Source organism: Kryptolebias marmoratus, linkage group LG20 (genome assembly GCF_001649575.2).
Source record: "Kryptolebias marmoratus isolate JLee-2015 linkage group LG20, ASM164957v2, whole genome shotgun sequence".
NCBI classification, from domain to species: Eukaryota; Metazoa; Chordata; class Actinopteri; order Cyprinodontiformes; family Rivulidae; genus Kryptolebias; species Kryptolebias marmoratus.
Window position 1 is genome coordinate 21,996,377 of NC_051449.1, and position 18,558 is coordinate 22,014,934.

Consider the following 18,558-nt stretch of genomic DNA (forward strand, 5'->3'; position numbering starts at 1 on the left):
TATGAACAGAATCGGTGACAAAGGGCAACCTTGGCGGAGTCCAACTCTCACCGGAAACGAGTCCGACTTACTGCCGGCAATGCGGACCAAGCTCTGACACCGGTCATATAGGGACCTAACAGCCCGTATCAAGGGGCCTGGTACCCCACTGCAGTATTTACCTATTAAAACAGACACAAACAATTTGATGAATGAAGCAAATTCAGCTCAAAACGGATCATTTGATGAACATCTATGTCTGATTAACTGAAGCATAAAATGACTTCAAATCAGCCAACTATACAGGTACAGAGCTAAAGTTTGGGGTGGTAGTAGCCGAGAATCATCCCCAACCTTTACTCTGACCAATAACTAATTACTGGAGGTGAAAAAAATAATATACTCAAGTAAAAGTACAGTTACGCTGTTAAGATGTTTACTCAAACTTTTACTCAGGTGACTGATGACTGTTCCACTTTGGAACTGGTATCCATAGCCATTCTTTGCAATCATCTGGCTGAGGGGGTTCAGGCCAATGCAGAACAGGAGTGGGGACAAAGCATCACCTTGGTATATGCCACATTTGATGCTGACTTGTGCAGTTGGCTTTGAATTGACCTCTAGAGTTGTCTTCCACATTCCCATTGAGTTCTCAATGAAGGCTCTTAGTGTCCTGTTGATGTTCTACAGTTTCAAGCACTCCAGTATCCAAGTGTGGGGCATCGAGTCATAGGCTTTCCTGTAGTCAATCCAGGCAGTGCACAGGTTTGTGTGTCTGGTCTTACAGTCTCGAGGTACAGTTCTGTCAACCAGTAGCTGGTGCTTGGCTCCCCTGGTGTTGGTGCCAATTCCCTTCTGTGCCTCTCTCAGGTATCGACCCATGTGCCTATTCATCTTAGCCACTATGATGCCTAATAGGAGCTTCTATGTTGTACAGAGGCAGGTGATTGGCTGGTAGTTGGAAGGAATTGCCCCTTTCTGGGGGTCTTTCATGATCAGTGGGTCAACCACTCAGGGTGGGTCTCTTCCATCAGTAGCTGGTCCATTTGTTCTGTTCATTTGTCCTGCTAGACCTTCATGGAGAGCAGTTAGTTTCTAAGATCTGAACGCACCAATCTCTCAGAGATGTGTTCAGATCTTAGATCACGTATTCATAATCATTTTGAAGGCCAATAGTTTTTGAGTGTCCCTCAAATAGCTAAGTAAACTTTAAAGCAAGCTAAACACACTGCAATCAGATGGATATATATTTTATTTACAGTAATTTTTTTAATTATATACATGTGTGTACATATATATATATATATATATATATGTGTGTGTGTGTGTGTGTGTGTGTGTGTGTGTGTGTGAACAAAATTGGTGAAGAGACATATAATTAGCAAAAGTATTTAATTTAAAGTGATTTACTAAAGTGCTAATTTAAAGGTTTCCACACCATGAACCAAATGTGATTCAGTTTAGCTTGGAGAGGCTCAAAAAAGCTTTGATTGAAGCCAGTGTGAGTAAATGTGACCTGTGTGAGCTCTCGCTGATTCCCAGTAAACACAAAGGGTCTGTGGCTTTCTGTTAATTTTCTGCTGTTCACCTATGATAAACAGATCGCAGCGTGCTTCAAACTACTGTTTGAGGTTTACTAAGTTAGCTATTCAGGCCTACAGAAACACACCTACCTTCGTTTTGCCCAATAACAATGCCATTGTTAATTAAATTTAAAAAAAAAAAAACAGTGCTCACCTGTGACCTGGTGACAGAAAAATGATAAAAGTTCGTATTGGGCGGAGGACCCCGTCCAGAGATGTCAAACAACGGGTCTGTTAGAAGGGACGCCATGTCAGAGTTTGGCTGTTGTCATGGCAACAGCCGCGCCGTTTGGCTGCACTCCATTTGGTGCCCGGCTGACAGAGCGGCGAGCAAGAGGCGTATCTGCCGATCACATCCTTTACGGGCTCTTCCTTATTCAGTAGGTGGTTTATTATTATTTTGTCTGTATTTCAGATGCATGCTGTCAGCTGTTACTAATATGATAAACTTAGATTGCTCTGACAGCTCATCCCAGTTTTCATCACTTCTAGCCGGGTTGTAACCCGGCTGACTGAAAGGGAATGCACCCAGCGTGACTGTTCTGTAAGGAGTCATGTTTCCTAAAATAAATTAGAGTTATGAACTCAAATTGTTTCAATTTTTACCTTTGAGTAAAGCAAAAGAAGTGGACACATTTATTGAATTTTAAATAAATAATTCAAAAATTTAAAATAAAAACAAAACCCTCCTGATATAAAATACTTTTGAAATAGGCATGTCAAAGCACTGTTTGCTTTTAGAGACAATAAAGTCAGTTTTTCCTTTATCCCCCCTCTTAGTTTCTGCAGTCACGTCCTGTTTAACACCTCTTGAGTTGGTTTATGTTGACTCAGTGACTGGATCTGTCAAATTTGGTTCTTAGATAATTTGTTTTCTGGGCTTTCAGCGGGTAAGATTACTGAAACTGTTTATTTTACATCAAAATATCAGAAATCACTCCTGTCACATATTCAGACGGGGTTGAAACTCTCCAACAATGAACACAAGAATCTGTCTAGACCCCTACGATATGCTAATGTTTATTTTGTAACATGCTTATCTACATCTAACTGCTGGAATAAACAAATACCACTTCAATATTGTAGTTAAAAATCTTTTAATTTATTTATACATATATTTATATATGTACACACTTACCTATTCTTGTAAAAACAAGAAACACATTTGTCAAATTCATTGTTAGTCATGGGTGGCACAACAGAGACCCAAGTTCTCCCGAGTCATGGGTTAATCCAGTAATTTTTGTAATCCCTGAAGTCCCGTTCTTGTCCTTTGCCTTGTTTTAATAGTTTCCCACAGTTTGCTCTTCTTTTCTGACGTTTTTAATAAAAAGGCAGAGAAGGGGAAAGGTGTTAAGGGAGGACAGCGACACGATTGACTGCTCACAAATTTGGATTTTAAATGTTGAAGTTGTTTCGCTTCAAAAAACAAGCCATCCTCCCCCTGGTGGATCACAACTTTTTATGAGGTAGCCCAAAGTGGACTGTAAGCCTGAAGCTTTTATTAACAGTCTTCCTGATTTCTTTTTTTATTCATAGAATATAGGAAACATCTGAAGTATTTCTCTGACAACTAGAAGAACTGAGGTTACTAGAGTATACTAAACAATTTTATCAATGACTTATAAATTAGTTAAAGTAAAACAAAAGCACTTTTAAGAGCCCTCTCTCCTTGCCTTTCCTGTTTGTGCTCAGACATGCCTGTCCCTTTACCTGGACAGAGCCAGCTCCTCTCATAATTCAACTCATTGTAGTGTCAAATCCAGATTTAGCCTAGCCTTCTTTCCACAACCTCACGTACACCAACAGTATTTATAATGTTGTCTAGTAGACAACCTGCTCCAAAAGTTACATTTAAAATGTGGATGTGGTAGCTTTGGGTTGAGTTTCATCTTTTAGAAACAGAATTCAAGCTATGTGGTTTTACATAGGAACTTCTTGTGCTGATATATTAGCAATGGGCCTTTAGAATAAACTAAAATCCCTTTATGAAAATGAAACCCCTGCCTAATCATGGCTGCCCTAATCCACTGTGGATTTGAATAGAACCCTGTTATTAGTTTTCTGTCTGTACTTTCTAGTGTTTAAGATTCTTTTTTAAATACAAGGTTTGAAAATAAGCATCCTTGCTAAATTCAGTCCTCAATATACATTACATGTACTTATTTGTGATTACAAATGGTGATATGCACCAAGCTTACAGTTATAACAAAAAAATAAAAAGCATATAATAGTATATAGTCCAAACAGTACATTTCCCCCACAAATGTCCCTTAGTCTTTAATATATTCCTTTGTACTCCTTCATAGTGTTGTAAACTTTTATGAAAAAACAAAATAGAAGTCTTTAAGAAATGTACTGCCACTAATGGCATGACGGAACAGGTGCGTTGAGTATGTGCTGCATGCTGCCCTCTGGTGACAAAAACCAGGAGCTGTGCTACAGGAAGGGGTTGGTGGATGAACTTCCTGAAGGGAACGACCCAGCTGGCGCTCCTGCCTGAACATGGGGGAAAAAAAACAAAAACAAGTTGAGGTTTTTCACACTGACTTGAACACTGGTGTAGGAAGAAAATTCTTTGACAAAAAAAAAATTATAAAAAAAGGCCAAAGAAAGTCCACCCTTTTTTAGTACTAAAGTTTTACAGATCAGGACTTAACAAAAACAATCTGGTCTTACCCAATATATAAAATTATTCAAATCTCAAGTGTACAAAAGAAAAACACAACAGGTTCCACTTTATCATTATTTATTAAACAAAAATGAAGCCAGAACAGTTTTTCACAAGGTTTTTCTAAGTCCACTCCCTGATCCAGCAGCTTCAGCAGTAACTCTCAGTAGTGGTTTTCTGTAGGACTTTATCAGCCTCTTACATGGCTGTGGAGGAATGTTGGCCCACTCTCCTTTTCAACGTTACTTTAGTTCATTGAAGTTTGCAGATGCTTGCTTCTACACAGTTCTCTTAAGGTCCCATCACAGCATTTCAAATCAGGCTGAGGTCTAGACTGGACCATTACAGCACCTTGATTCTTTTCTTTGTGAGCCGTTCTGTTGTAGATCAGCTGCTGTGTTTGGGATCATTGTTCTGCTGCATCATGACCCAGTTTGGTCCAAGCTTCAGCTGTCAGACAGATGGTCTCACATTTGACTCCAGAGTCGTTTGGTCTGCAGAGGAGATCATGGTTGACTCAAGGACTGCAAGGAGCCCAAACTATCAGCCTTCCACCACCGTGCTGACAGCTGGTATGAGGCGTCTGTGCTAACATGACGCTGTGTATTATAGGTAAATCTCTCTGCTTTGGTCTCATATGTCCAAAGGATATTGTTTCAGGAGTCTTGTGGTTTGTTTCAGATGCAACGTTACAAACCTAAGATGTGCTGCCATGTTTTTTTATTTTGTTTTAGAAAGAACAAGCTTTCTACTGCCATCCTTCCAAAAAAGCCACTTTAACAATCAACATGCTAATTTGTAGAGATGACTGAGATCTAGCTCTCAACCAGAAGGTCAGGCCCTGCAATGCTCAGATTCTACAAGCAATTGAAATATGGGGTGTATTTAGTTTTTCACACAGTTTTGTTTTCCATTTTGGCTTCTAAGTTGAATAAATGATGACCTGGTGCAATCTGTTGAGTGTTTTTGTACCCTCAAGGAGGGATCAGAAAAAGTTTAGAACCTGTTAAAAATCAGATTCTTTTTATTGTCTTGGTACGTAAAACCCTTGGATCAAGAGGGTGGACTTTTTTCTTTTCTTTGCAATGACTGAAATCTTTCAGTAGGAGCTGTTTCTTCTAATGACAAAAAAAAAAAAAAAACAGGACGATGCATGCTCACCATAAATGGGTTATTAGACATGCCAGGAACAGCCATGGGCTGCCCAAAGGGCGTAATCGAGGGCTTGTTCTGACCGTAGACTGGGAATGCAGGGCCTACGGGTGATAAAGGGAATTGGGATCATGTAACTGAGTCACAGATATAAATAAATTTTACAACAAGTGACATTATCATGGTTAACGTGAAGAAAATTCTAGGGGAATAGGGATGTACATAAGAAAGAGAAATCAATAAGACAGTAAAACCCCAGCGTATTAGATTGCATTCAGGCATAAACAGAGCTTTACGAGTCTTTCCAGATTAGTTTGTGTATCTGGACATGAACAGAACCCTAAAGCTTTGTACCCTGAATGCAACCTATCATAACTGTGCAGTAGCTGCCAGTATTAGGTCATGTTTCAGCAAGACTTCACTTTATTCGTAAATTCAAAGGGCCATTGAGTAGATACAAAAATACAGATCATGGCAGAAAACTTAATGGCCTTAATGGAAAGGGTTTTAAATTCATGGCAGGTAGTGCACAGGTGCGACAGGAGAGGGGTGGGGCACTAACCATTAGACTGAGGGTGATAGGCCCCCGGCTGAGTGTAAGGGACGGGGACCTGGCCGGGGAATTGCTGCTGGAAGTTTCCGCTGAAACTGGTCGGGAGGCAGTAGGAAGACACATTCCCAAAGCCGGCAGGCATGCTCATAGAGCCAGTACCAAACGAGGCTACAAGACACACACATCATGTGTGCACAGTGACAGCACACACATACAACACACACACAGAAATACTTCAGATACTTTGGCGTATCATATAACTACTTGTCAATGTAACTGAGTTACATCAAACTTACATTAATGTCTAAGTAACCACATGGATTAATGAGTACCTAAGCGTACTCACCTGCAGCTGGAGCTCTGCCGTTGGCCTGGAATGGGTTGGTGGCCATCTCCGGAGCTATCGCTGCGGCGACAAAAGGGTTTGTGGATGGCACAGCTAGGTGAAAGAGTCACAAAATGAGCCATTAAGATACAAGTAATAATGTGCAAAAACTGTATTTTTAATCTTGTAGTCATCACTGAAATAGTAACGAACCACCTCCAAAGCCAGGCTGCATGCTGGCTAAAACGGGTTGATTCTGAGCTGGTGATGAGCTGAGAACAGGTCCAAATAGGTTCCTGTGGAGAAAATGATGCCATAAAAAGTTCACAAATCTATTTAATAAATGATTTTTTTCAAAACACACATTCATGCAGGCATTCTCATCAGCATCACCAGGAGAGCAAAATGTATGGAGACAGATACTGAATGAAAAGGCCATGTGTAAAAAAGGAAGCTGCTGCAGAGCATCTCTGCAGGTGTGTGTGTGTGTGTGTGCGTGTGTGTGTGTGTGGTGGTCTCTCACCCTTGCACACTGCTGCCTGTGGAGACAGAGGAGCTGAGCTCATTGTCCAACTCAGCCAGCGCAGCATAGCGGTCCTGTGTGCTCTTCCCCGTCTGGGACTGAGCAGCCACGGCACCGGACATAGATGGAATCGGCACTCCTCCCCCTTTCAACAAATATCACCAAATAAAAGAGAATCAGAAGTTTGTGTTCACAATGATGCTACTCATACTAATTCAAAGGAGATAGTCTTTAGATCAGATTCCTACTTAAGGGTGGGCAATATTTCAAATATAAACATTATATTGCACGTTAAAGTTAAAAGCTGAATAGAAGCTAGCGAGCGTTCAGTTGGTAAATCAATAGATGAACAACTTGTTTCTGGAAGAGTAAAACAGAGCTGCATCTATCATCCAAGAGTGAATCAGATTCCTTAAGGAACACTGGACAGACAGGGCTCTATTTTTAGGATTGATAGTTTTTTTATGCTGAGGGATTTGAGCAACACACAGCATTCCTGATTTAAGAAGTTTATGGATGTCAGCTCATTACCATCAAAATGACTCTGGCTTTCTGAAATATACTAATCACCTTACAATGTAACAAAAGGAGGAAGAAAAGTACATTTTCTGAGAAAACAGGTGGATGTGAACTGCTGCACGGCTGACTCACAGATATTTAGTCATGGCAGCTCCTGCTATTGCAGAGTAATTGACAAAATGGTTGTTTTAATGTTTAATTACCATATGTAAGAGAATCTGCACAAAGGGGATTGTCAGGAAAGAGATGGCTGTTTGGGAACACATCCCTTTTATTAACATTTTGAAAAACAAGTTACCAGTACATATTTGCATAACTTTTCACGTATATGTACGAGTACCGGTAATTAAAAGTACGAAACATTTACTGTGCTGTTTAAACGAGTAACAAATGTATTGTGACAATAACCTACAGCACACCAGAAAAATATAATCGGCCTACCTTTTGGGCTAAGGTGCAGTAAGAAGAAAAGTCAGTCATTCGTACGGCACTACTTTGCCTGGCGGATGGACGTGTGACCAACATAACACTCTTTCCCCCCATGACTGTGTGTCTGATCACGTGCCCTTCCGCCAGGCAAAGTAGTGCCGTACAACCCAAAACAAATCCTCTTACAATATCACAGAAATCATGAAAAAATCCATAGAAAAGCCGCACGAGACTATAAGCCGCAGGGTTCAAAGCTTGTGCAAAAAGTAGCGGCTTGTAGTGTGGAAATTACGGTAGTATCAAACAAGGAATGACTGTCAGAGAGCCAAGGCTTGTGAGCGATGCTTCACCACACATTAAGATATAGTGTTGATTTAAACAATAACACAGTGACTACAGTCAGATATGAACATATTGTGATATACAGACATGGACAAATTTGTTTGAACCATTTTGTTAAAGAAAGAAATCCCCTCCAAGGTCACTCAAATAACTTGAAACTGTCAAAAGTAATAAGAAAAGAATTAAATGACTACTGAAAATCCGTCACTGCTTCATAATTTGGTTTAACAGAATTATTAAATAAAATGAAAAATACTAATGAAACTGGCCTAGACAAAAAGGATGGTGCTTCTAGAACAGATTGAAACTAATTTTCCCAATTTGTTAAACTCAGGTGTGTCCTGTAATCGGCATCACAGGTGTCTTCAGTCCTGTAATCAGTCAGTCTGCCTGCTTAAAGGGTGAAAGTAGTCACAGGGCTGTTTGGTATCATGGTGTGTACCACACTGAACATGGAGCACAGAAAGCTGAGGACAGAGTTGTCTCAGGAGCTTAGAAAGACAATGATGGACATCATGTTAAAGGTAAAGACTATAAGACCGTCTCCAAGCAGCTGGATGTTCCTGAGACTACAGCTGCTCAGATTATTCAGAAGGTTAAGGTCCACAGGACTGGAGACAACCTCCCTGGACGTGGCTGCAAGAGGAAAACTGATGAGAAACTGAAGAGATGGATAATACAAATGGTAACTAAAGAGCCCAGAGCAACATCCAAAAAGGTTAGAGGTGAACTCCAAGGTCAAAGGTCATCAGTGTCAGATCACACTATCAGTCCGTTTGAGACAAAATGGACTGAATAGAAGATAACTGAGGAGGACAGCAAATCATAAAAAAGGCATATTGAGAAGTTCCAAAGCTTCTGGGAGAATGTCCTTTGGACAGATGAGACAAAACTGGAGCTTTTTGGCAACAAGTCCCATCAGCTCTGTGTTCACAGAGCTAAAAATAAAGCTGTCTTGAAAAATGAAGGCATCTCATGTTTGTTCAGGGTCCAATGAAATCTCAAGACTATCAAACATTCAGGAGCTAAATGTTCTGCTCAGTGTCAGAAAGCTTGGTCTCAGTCACAGATCATGGGTCCTCCAACAGGAGAATGACCCAAAACACAAACCTAAAAACACCAAGAATGGCTCAGAACCAAACATTGGACTGTTCTGAAGTGTCCTTCTGAGCCCTGATCTTAATCCTGTTGAACATCTGTGGAAGGAGCTGAAACCTTCAAACCTGAGACAGATGGAGCAGTTTGTTCAGGAGGAGTGGACCAAAATACCTGTGGACAGCTGAAGACGTCTCAGAGAGAGGGACAGAAATCACCTGACTGCTGTGATTGTCTCAGAAGGTTATGGTACCATCCTTTTTGTCAAGACCAGACTCATTGAACCAAAATTCAAAAGCAATAACTGATTATTATTGGTTTATTTTTAATAGTTATTTTTCCTTTTTATTACCTTTGTCTGTTTCAGGTTATTTCAGTGGTGTTTTTGTTTTATTTCTTTAATAAAAGGGTACAAACAAAACTATCTGTGTCTTTATGTCATATAGTATAATAAACCTCCAAAATTTTGCATTAGCGTAAGGTCATATTGCTCAGCCTACCACTAAGATCTGATCTGCTTCAAGTGGCTGATCTTCTTAGCACTTGGCTTTAACAAAATCTTATCAAGGACAAAAGTGCTGTTACCGCTCATCCAACATCCCAAAATACAGAGAAGACTTGTCCCATGAGCACAGTTGTTAGAAAATAAATAAAACACTGAGGTAGGTGTGAGTATGTGTGGGTAGGATGGAAGGATGAAGATGGTGGGGATGGTGGTACCTGATGAAAAAGACTTTGAGGGAGGTGATGTGCTCAGATGGGATGGAACTGTAGTGTTTCCAAAAGCCTCAAAGTTGGCAAAGTTGGTATTAGAATTACCCTGAGGAGCTGAAGCCGAACAGGAGGGAAACATAACATAAAAACAGGAATGTCGAAACAAAAACAACGGCAGGGAAATGAATGGTGATGATGATGGGGGGGGGGGAACCAAAACCAAACAAATGAATTGTGATCAACTTGATCTCAATAAAATATTAGACTTACCTGACTGGCTTGGAAAATGTGCAAAATTGGCAAAGTTAGAAGAGGTGGCAGTTTGACTCGGTGGAGCAGCAAAAATGTCTCCGCCCAGGTCTGACAGCAAGTCAAACTTCTTCTCCTGAGCAGCACCGTGAGCCTGGGAGCGACCCAGACCTGGAGACTGAAAGGAAGGACAGGACAGAAAGCTGTTTTCGACAACAAAATAAATATTAATAATTTTTAAAAAAATTTACTTTAGTAGAGGGAGTGAAAGTCGGCGTGTTTTACTACCTGGCGCAACGGTGTTTTATTGAGCTGGAGGGTTTTCAGGGGATGGACTTCTGGGGTGCTGCCGGTGCTGCTTGCTGAAGAGCCAGAGACGGAGGCCTGAACACTTGCTACTGCCCTCGCCTGGTCCGGAGGAACATACCTGGACATTCAGGAAGGAGCACCAACACAAACAATGAGACAGTTTTAGTTTTAGGCCAAGCTGTGAAAATTTTAGTTGCAATAAATGACTGAAGCCATTTACTGTTCAGGTGCAAAGCAAAGACGATGTTTAAAAAATAAAATGCATCAAAACATGCAGTTCAATCAGGTATAGTGTGTTAGGACTCCTGGTAGTAATACATTATAAAGTGTGGACCAATCCACAAAAACCTTCTGCATACACAACAATGAGATTTTGTTGACACAAGTGAGAAAATCCAGCCCTTTTTGGAACTCTGTAGGCGTATTTCACAGGAACTATATCAAAAGTTTAAATGGGTCACAGAACGTTGGACTTCACACGACTGTACTGGTATCTTTTTTCAGTTTTTACACAATCACAGCTTAAGTAAGGTTAGTTTTGGAGATTTGACCACAAAATGCTCAACTTTGTGTAATGATAATGCCACACATTAATGTCTGAGCTGTCTAAACTTTACAAAAATGTTGGTTTGCAAACTGTTTTTACTCTCACAATCTATAGTTGAAACACCAAAACGTAGCCATTGTATCTTCTTCCACTCTAAGAGTCTCTCACGGCTACAGGACTGATGGTTTTCTCTCAAATGTTCTCACTGACTTCTACTGTATCTGAGCTCAGAAGGGTGTTAGGGTTAGGGTTAGACATTAAAATTTACACGTGCTTTTTTACACTTCTTCTGCAGTTTATACATCTAAACATCTGCATCTTATCAGCTTAGAGTGTTACAAAAGAAGGTCCTAAACTAATGCTGGGCTTTAGAGGAGAAAGTGGATGGGTGTTGGAGTTTTGGTTAGTAGCTGCATTATTACCTTTTACAATTTCATCATAAATTTCTAATTAAATTTCTCCTTCTGTTGTGTGTGTATAAGAGTTGTGCTTTCTTTCAGCAAACTGCAACAAATAAAATGGTGTATGAACAATTTAGAGACAGAGAGTTTGCAGTGTGTGGTGTCAAAATGAAACATATTGTTATGAATTTCTGGCAAAGAAACATAACGGTTTACTCTCAGCGCTATTCTTCCTCACATCAGAGTCGATCGTTACAAAACAACACTGTTATGCCGGGAACTTAGATTTGCTATAACTCTGAAGGTTTTACTGCCCAAGAGTTGCTCATGTGTGAGATTTTTTTGTTGTTGTTTTCAACCATAATAACTCACAAATATCTATCCACAGGAAGAACAAAAGAGATAAAATAGAATCCTAAATGTAGAAAAGCCAGTTAATGTTACCATCTTTTCTTCTCGTATTTTTCCTGAAGGAACTCTTTTACTTTCTGTGGTTCTCGGAAATCTGGAACAACTGATGTCCTGTCGTCATAGAGGCCCAACCAGATGTGTTTACAGACCTATGGGAAGAGGGGGGGGAGGGGGGGCACAAGAATGAGGGGAAAGGTAGAGGATTAAGGTGGGGGGTGAGGTGAGAGAAAGTGGAGGAGGCGGGCAAGGAAAGGAAGTGGAGGAAAAAAAGAAGGGGGGGGGGAGGAATGTCAACAAGTAAGCATGTGGAAAAGTACACGATCACAAGTGCTTAACGTTCCAGATGAGGTCGTCAAATGTGCCCTGTACCTCATTGCCGTGTTTCTGTAGGAAGTCTATTTCCTGCTGTGTGAATGTGGTCATAGAGATGGACTTCACTCTGTGTGGGGGGTTCAGTCCTCGCCTGTGGGTGCAGGAGGACAACGTTAGCTAAACAAGTAACTCAGGGCTGCTCCTGGTCAAAAACACAAATTACACACTGCATTCAGATTAAATACTTCTGCGAGGGAAGCATTTTCAGCAAGGCGTCACGCTGGGAATGACTCTCAGCTTCTTCCACGCCAGATTTTAGCTCAGTGTCTCTAAAACTAACTGAATTACAGCCATCTTTGTGTTGGCTAAAGTCAAGTTGCTGTGACGGCCATCTTGAATAGGGACAACTACAAAAAGTAATCAACTGTAGATGTGCATCCCATGATTATTACGGAACGTTTCAGTAATATCCACTCACTGATTCACAAGTTATTTTGCTCACAAAACAAACAAAACTGACAGTTAAATCTGTTCAGTGATTTAAGAGATATTTTAAATTAAACAATTTTATTCTGTAAAATTACCATTTACAGAAAAATAAACATTAAGCGTCATGGCTGGTTTAACGTTTGACAAGTTGCATAAAGTATACATTATTGGTAAATGATCTGCAAATACATAGGACCTCAGCTAGGTTTCCCAAATATTTGACAATGTGTTTTTCTTTCATATATAGCTGCCATTAGGAGAAACCTGGGGTTACCATCTTTCATTTTCAAAGTGAAAACAAACAAAATAGGTAAGATTTTTCAGAAATTTAGACTATTGATTTTCTAGAAAATAGATAGGGAAAAGGTCTGGAAACATGTTTTTCCATAGGTTTTTTTTTCATTCATACTTGTCCAGACCTGGAAAATATTAAAAACAAATACCATACTTCGACATACACTTTTGAAAATGGGTTCCGGAGAGAATAAATCCTAAAACACCGCCCTGTGCTTTTGTGCAGACGGACAAAACTTAACCTTTTGAACCCAATGTCACAGTTCCACCTCCTGCATAACCTTCAACCTGAGCATGATAAACAGAACGACAGGTTACATGCTTTCATTTGTTGTTCAACTAAAGAAAAATATTTGTATCCTGGAGCACTTCAGTGAGCAGACAAAACTGATGCATTGGATAGAGCAGAGCAAAAACCCCTTATTACACCAAATAATCTAAGGCCAAAAACGTTTTTATCACTTTATTGAATTGTCAACAGTACTAGGAAGTATATGTTACAGAAAAAGATCTATAATATACATCAAGTATACATTTAAAAAACAGGGAAACTGGGAATAATTTTAAAGGATCGACCCATGTGTTTAAAGAACTAAGCCTGATATGCCTTGAACATTGTGAGGAAAACTCTTCTGTCCAGCCGTCCCAAGCTAGATACCAAGCCTGGAAAGTTTCTGTGTATCTGGACTGACGTGGCTCCAAGTCAGCACTGTCCTGCATATTTGTGGTTTTGCATTTTATTGTGACACAAAGTAGAAGTACCACTTTTTCATCCGTGTTTTTGCTCCTGTAATCACCATCCTCCTCTTTTTCTTCTTGTTGTGTTTAGCCTTTGTTCCCAGTGTGAAAGCTTTATGCCCCACGCGGCCTCGTTTCCTATTTCTGGTGTATTTTTGTGACAGCGCCACATGCAGGCTGGTATAGTTACTACAGTATTTTGTGTCACTTTCTGCCTTTCCTTGTGTAGGCATTTTTAGAAACTGTGGCAAATTTATAAGAAACGACAACAACAAAAAATGGTTTTGAAAAAATAGTATTTCCATGTGAACAAGGTATGTTTTGTGGATGCCACTGTATTTACAGTGTAAAATAAAACTTTTTTTTTAAATTAAAAACTCTTAATTGATTAACATGAAGTTGTCATGTTTAAACTTTTGTTTGTGGATTTATTTTAGACATCTGGCCTTCTTCACACTGAAAGACGACACCGCCGCAGCGATAAAAAATAAAAATCATTCAGAACGTGGATGGTCTTTGTCGGATCTTGGTCCTCAGGGGCAAATTTAGAACACAGTGCACTTCACATTTCATGTGATGGAGTGTGATAGGTTAACAATGGTTCTGAGCATGCACAAAGCGCCTGGAGCAAGGTCATGGTGGTTTATTATAGTGGTGGCAGAGGATCTGGGTCTGGGTGGAGTGTGGTGGCAGTATATTCATGACCTGGGGTCTGCTCTCTGGCATGGTTTGATCATCAAGAATTTGAAGCAGGACTTGCTGACCTCAAGCCTAGGCTAAAACCCTGATTGTGACAAGGTCATGAAAACAATCTAGTGCAGACGTGATGCTCTTCGCTACATCCTGACGCGATCAGAGAAAGTCGCATCAGAGATACAGAGCGTAGTGAGAGCGCTTTGAGCATCTCAGGGATGCAAACAAACTACAGGAAAACCCATTTGGTGAGCACTAAGAGTTTAGCAGCCTTTACACTGAAGGTGGTTTTCCTAATTTGCTGCAATCAAGACCCATTCTATAAGGGCGTAGAGAGTAGCAGGTTCTCATTCGGTGTGAAGGGGGCTGAAATAATGTTGTAGCAATAGTTGCAAGTATGCAGGGTCAGTGACACACATAGATCATACAACACACGCCGCGGTGCAGCCAAATGCTTAAAGAGGTGACCCAAATGGAAATGGCCTGGGTATAAGAACTGCTTGAATACAGCGTGTGATTTTCCTCACAAATTCAAAATAAAAAAGACAGATGAGAATTACACACACAAAACAACAACAACAAAAAAAATCAGATATAATATACCAAATAAGAACAAAAGCACTGAGTTTATCACTGTTCAGTAATATGTGGAGGCTTCTTGAATTATCTTAAGTTGGTTTATTATTCATAATCTATGTTTCATTTTATCTTTTAAAAAACACACGAGTCTATCCTCCTTGTTAGAGTATCAGTATACATTTTATCATAGAACACTGATGGCTCTATTTGCTTTACAAGCCGTTCTGTCCTCAGTGCTTTCAGAGATAAGTAATATGAAGGCTATTTTCAAGATAAAGGAATGAAATCTTCTCTAAAGCAAAATTAAGACAAGCTACTAATAAAAGGTAGCAAATGCATTTACCATTCTGGAGGAAACCCATCTGTATCTAGAGACTTATCAGCTTTTATGTTTGGGATAGCCTTATCGTTTTCTCTTGTTTCTGGTGAAAACCAGCTTATCTTCAGCCTCTCCGAGCACAGGGAGGTGCAGAATTTACCAACTCAAAAACAGTACATCTGTGAACCTGGCCTTTATATGCTGTTTTAAGGCATTTCATATACTCAGCAGATGATTGAGAATCTTTTTTAATTGGTGTTCTCTAATTGTTTTTGAACCTCCAGGCAAGTAATTGTGCTGCCTTAGGACCAACATCCTAAGGAATGACTGTTGTGTTTCTTTCTTTCTCCACTTCTTCACCATGTTCAGATTTATAATCTGCTGTATGATGAGGGATCCAGATTTTCAATATTTGCTTGTTCATCCTTTAGTGACAAAGTTTGGGCTTTTAACTTCTTCAGTCCAGCCATGCTGGAGCTCACCTTTCCTGTTAGAGCAACTTTGGCTGCATCCCATAAAACATCAGGGTTTACATCCGCATCATCAGTGTCGTGCACAGTAAATATACCCATAGTACACCTACCACCAGGCTTAGCCTCTTTTCTGGGGGAAACCCTGCACCATGGTTGTGTGCAGGAGAGCAGGCAGGACTTAAAGCCCCACATCCCTAGTGCACAGACTCCGGTTCCAAAAATAAAACATGGCAGCTCCTATAAACCGGATCCTGCTGGCTTCAACTCTCAACGAGAGAAGACTGAGTGGACTCCATGTTGTCTGCCTGCAGGTCGACCGAAAGAAGTTTTTCTATGGCCAATTCTGATGCTGATCTTTAGAAATCGGGGCAGCTCATGGTCAATTTGCAACAATTTTCTTTTTTGGTGGAGGCTAATATGTATGTACACTTAAAAATATATGTATAAAAGAACATTCTTGCTTCAAAAAATAAAAAAAAATAAATTGTGGCTTACAGTGAGCTGGTTGTAGCAGCTGCTGCTGCTTCTTCATTTTTCTACTTGGTAATTGACTAAGTATGTACCACCATGGCTGTCTGCCAATTTTTAAAAAGTGGCCAACATCAGCCAAATAAAATGAGTCTATCACTATGTATGTCGCTATACCACATATTGCAACACGCATTAAAAACTGATGATACAAGCTTATATTTATATTTGACATAAATGAGCCAAATGACTAAAGCTCTAACTCTAACCCAGGATGAAGGCTGTAGTTTGAGACGAGACGGTTCCATTCGTGACTGAAAACATACGCTCCAGCCTTGGGTCTTCTGTGTCACAACAGCAGACTATAATTGTGCAGCACCTCGAATGAGTTTTGCCCATCGTTTTGCACCTTTTGTTGTTATCTGGTCCTACAGAAAGTTCACTGGTGCCTCTTAAGCAGCCATTATTAGGAATTGGTTAACCTCCTTCCAATCAGGTTTCCACAGGGGCTCTCAAAATATTCTCTGCTGCAGATTTGGTTTTGAGTCGTTTCCATTTGGAGACTCTCATCCATTTGTCTCTCTCCAGTGTAATAGTGATATTTAGCTTGTTAATTAACTTGTAAACAGTAGAAATTTTCTTTTGAGTTCCATTAGAGGGATTCTGAATACCATGGGTCTATATCACTATGGTTGAAACCTATTTATAAGTACATCTGGTGCAAGTTAATGAGCGGCAGACATTCAAAGATGGCAGAAGCTGCTTTCAGGTGATGGGTTTTAAACACCACCGGGTGTACTCCTGACATCTGGAGAGGAATCAGACTCCTATAAGATGAAATATTAACATGTTTTCTGGCTCCAAACTGTCAGTGCAACACCTCCACACCCTGGCTGTGTGTACTGCACAGCTACAACCATGACTGGATGTTTTGTTGCAACACCAGCCTTTGAGTAAAACACATGTGACGCACGGAGAGAAATGTTTGCCTCATCTTGAAGTTTGCTGCCTAATTCCTGGCAGTGATTTCATAATGATGACTTCCTGCTGAAGCCCAGCACCAACTAGTGAGCCAACTACACCCACACACCTCGAGGCATGTCTCTGTTCGCCTTTCCGCCGGTCCAACAAAACCTAAACACTAAGGGATGCGCCACCATGACGCGCACTTTTCCCACAATAAACCAAATGCAGCCGACTTTCGGGGCATGATAACCTGGACGAGCACTGGGCCGAGAGGCGTCCGACACCGAGCAGAACATCTCGTCATGAAGAGGAGATGGAAACAGAGCAGCCTGTCTGTCCCACCGAGCCCAGCCCAGCGGCCTCGGGCTGAACCTCCACGGTACCTGTCCCGACTTCACCGCCGGCTAACGAGCTAACGGGACCGGACCACCATCATGACGGCGGCGGCGCCTCGTCCTCACCTGGTGGGACGACGTAAAACAACAAAAGCCCCAACTTAACTCAAAGGGACACTCACAGGATCCCGGAGCAGGTGGTGCAGACGAAGGAACCCACTGTCATGTTGACATAAGTCGGGCCGCGTTGGTCACAGTCGAAGCATTTCCTATTCGCGGGCAGGCTAGTCATTTCCCGGAGCATCTTTAGATGAGTCTCCTCCTGCTTTCGCTTCGCACTCGTCGCCATGGTGGAAAACAGCGGCTGATATCACCGGGGGAGGTTGGGTTGGAGGGGACCCGGGACAGAGTAGGTGTCTTTTGGGCAGGATTGCCGCGTCTGACGGCAGCGAGAGGAAGGAGACACCTTCTGGGGTTCAGGGGAGAGATTGAGCGACTAACGAACTTCTTCTTCTACAATAAAACGCTGGGAAGCGTGCCCGCCTTTACTGCGCCTGCGCCATCTGTTGGCTTGGAATGGTGCCTGTCACTGATTATGTTATATAGAGATGTGATTATTACAAACCATTTAAATAAATATTTACTCTTAAAGTTGTTTGACTGGAATTGATAAAACTGCTTAATAAAGTGTATACACACACACACAAATGATTAACCAGAATTCAAAAATGAAAAGCTCTTGTATGTCTATTAAGTCCTGGTGTCTGCAAATAAAAATGTATCTAGTTTTTCTATGTCTACACCTGGCAGTCACGGTGGAAATAAAACCCATAGACAACCTGCTCAAGTTACCTTCTGTGCATGCATGACTCATTTTCTACACGTTCTCCTTTCATGTACAGTGTCCCATAAAAACACATTTTTTCAGACTGCAACAGGTCACAAAAACATGACAACCAAATACAAGTGAATGTTATTTAATTCAAAAGTAAAAAAAAAAATCACATAATACATTATTTTCAACACAAAAATGTAAATATTACTTTTGCAAAACTACATTTTCAATGTGTAGATGAAGTCATCTTTTAAA

At 40.7% G+C, this 18,558-nt stretch overlaps 2 protein-coding genes across 7 annotated transcripts in view; both read right to left on the bottom strand.

Moving 5' to 3' along the window:
* Positions 1-1,828, bottom strand: part of fbxo36b (F-box protein 36b) — a 6,291-nt gene extending 4,463 nt beyond the window's left edge. The window contains 1 exon segment of the mRNA XM_017430740.3: positions 1,717-1,828. Within this exon segment, the coding sequence (XP_017286229.2) occupies positions 1,717-1,812 (96 nt within the window). The 5' untranslated portion in view covers positions 1,813-1,828.
* An 814-nt stretch (positions 1,829-2,642) lies between these two features.
* Positions 2,643-18,225, bottom strand: agfg1b (ArfGAP with FG repeats 1b). 6 transcript variants are annotated; one of them, XM_017430780.3, is made up of 12 exons: positions 17,651-18,205; positions 12,172-12,265; positions 11,836-11,951; positions 10,423-10,561; positions 10,156-10,312; positions 9,892-9,999; positions 6,787-6,931; positions 6,477-6,559; positions 6,285-6,377; positions 5,948-6,106; positions 5,395-5,489; positions 3,866-4,061 (listed from the first exon to the last, which is right to left on the bottom strand). In XM_017430780.3, the coding sequence occupies exons 1-12, from the start codon at positions 17,815-17,817 to the stop codon at positions 4,002-4,004; spliced, it is 1,416 nt and encodes a 471-aa protein (XP_017286269.1). In that variant the 5' UTR covers positions 17,818-18,205; the 3' UTR covers positions 3,866-4,001. The 6 variants fall into 6 exon arrangements, with proteins under 6 accessions (XP_024865006.1, XP_024865007.1, XP_017286269.1 ...); XM_017430781.3 differs by having other exon boundaries at positions 6,480-6,559; positions 17,651-18,202; XM_025009241.2 differs by having other exon boundaries at positions 17,634-17,768.
* Between the last annotated feature and the right edge of the window lie 333 nt (positions 18,226-18,558).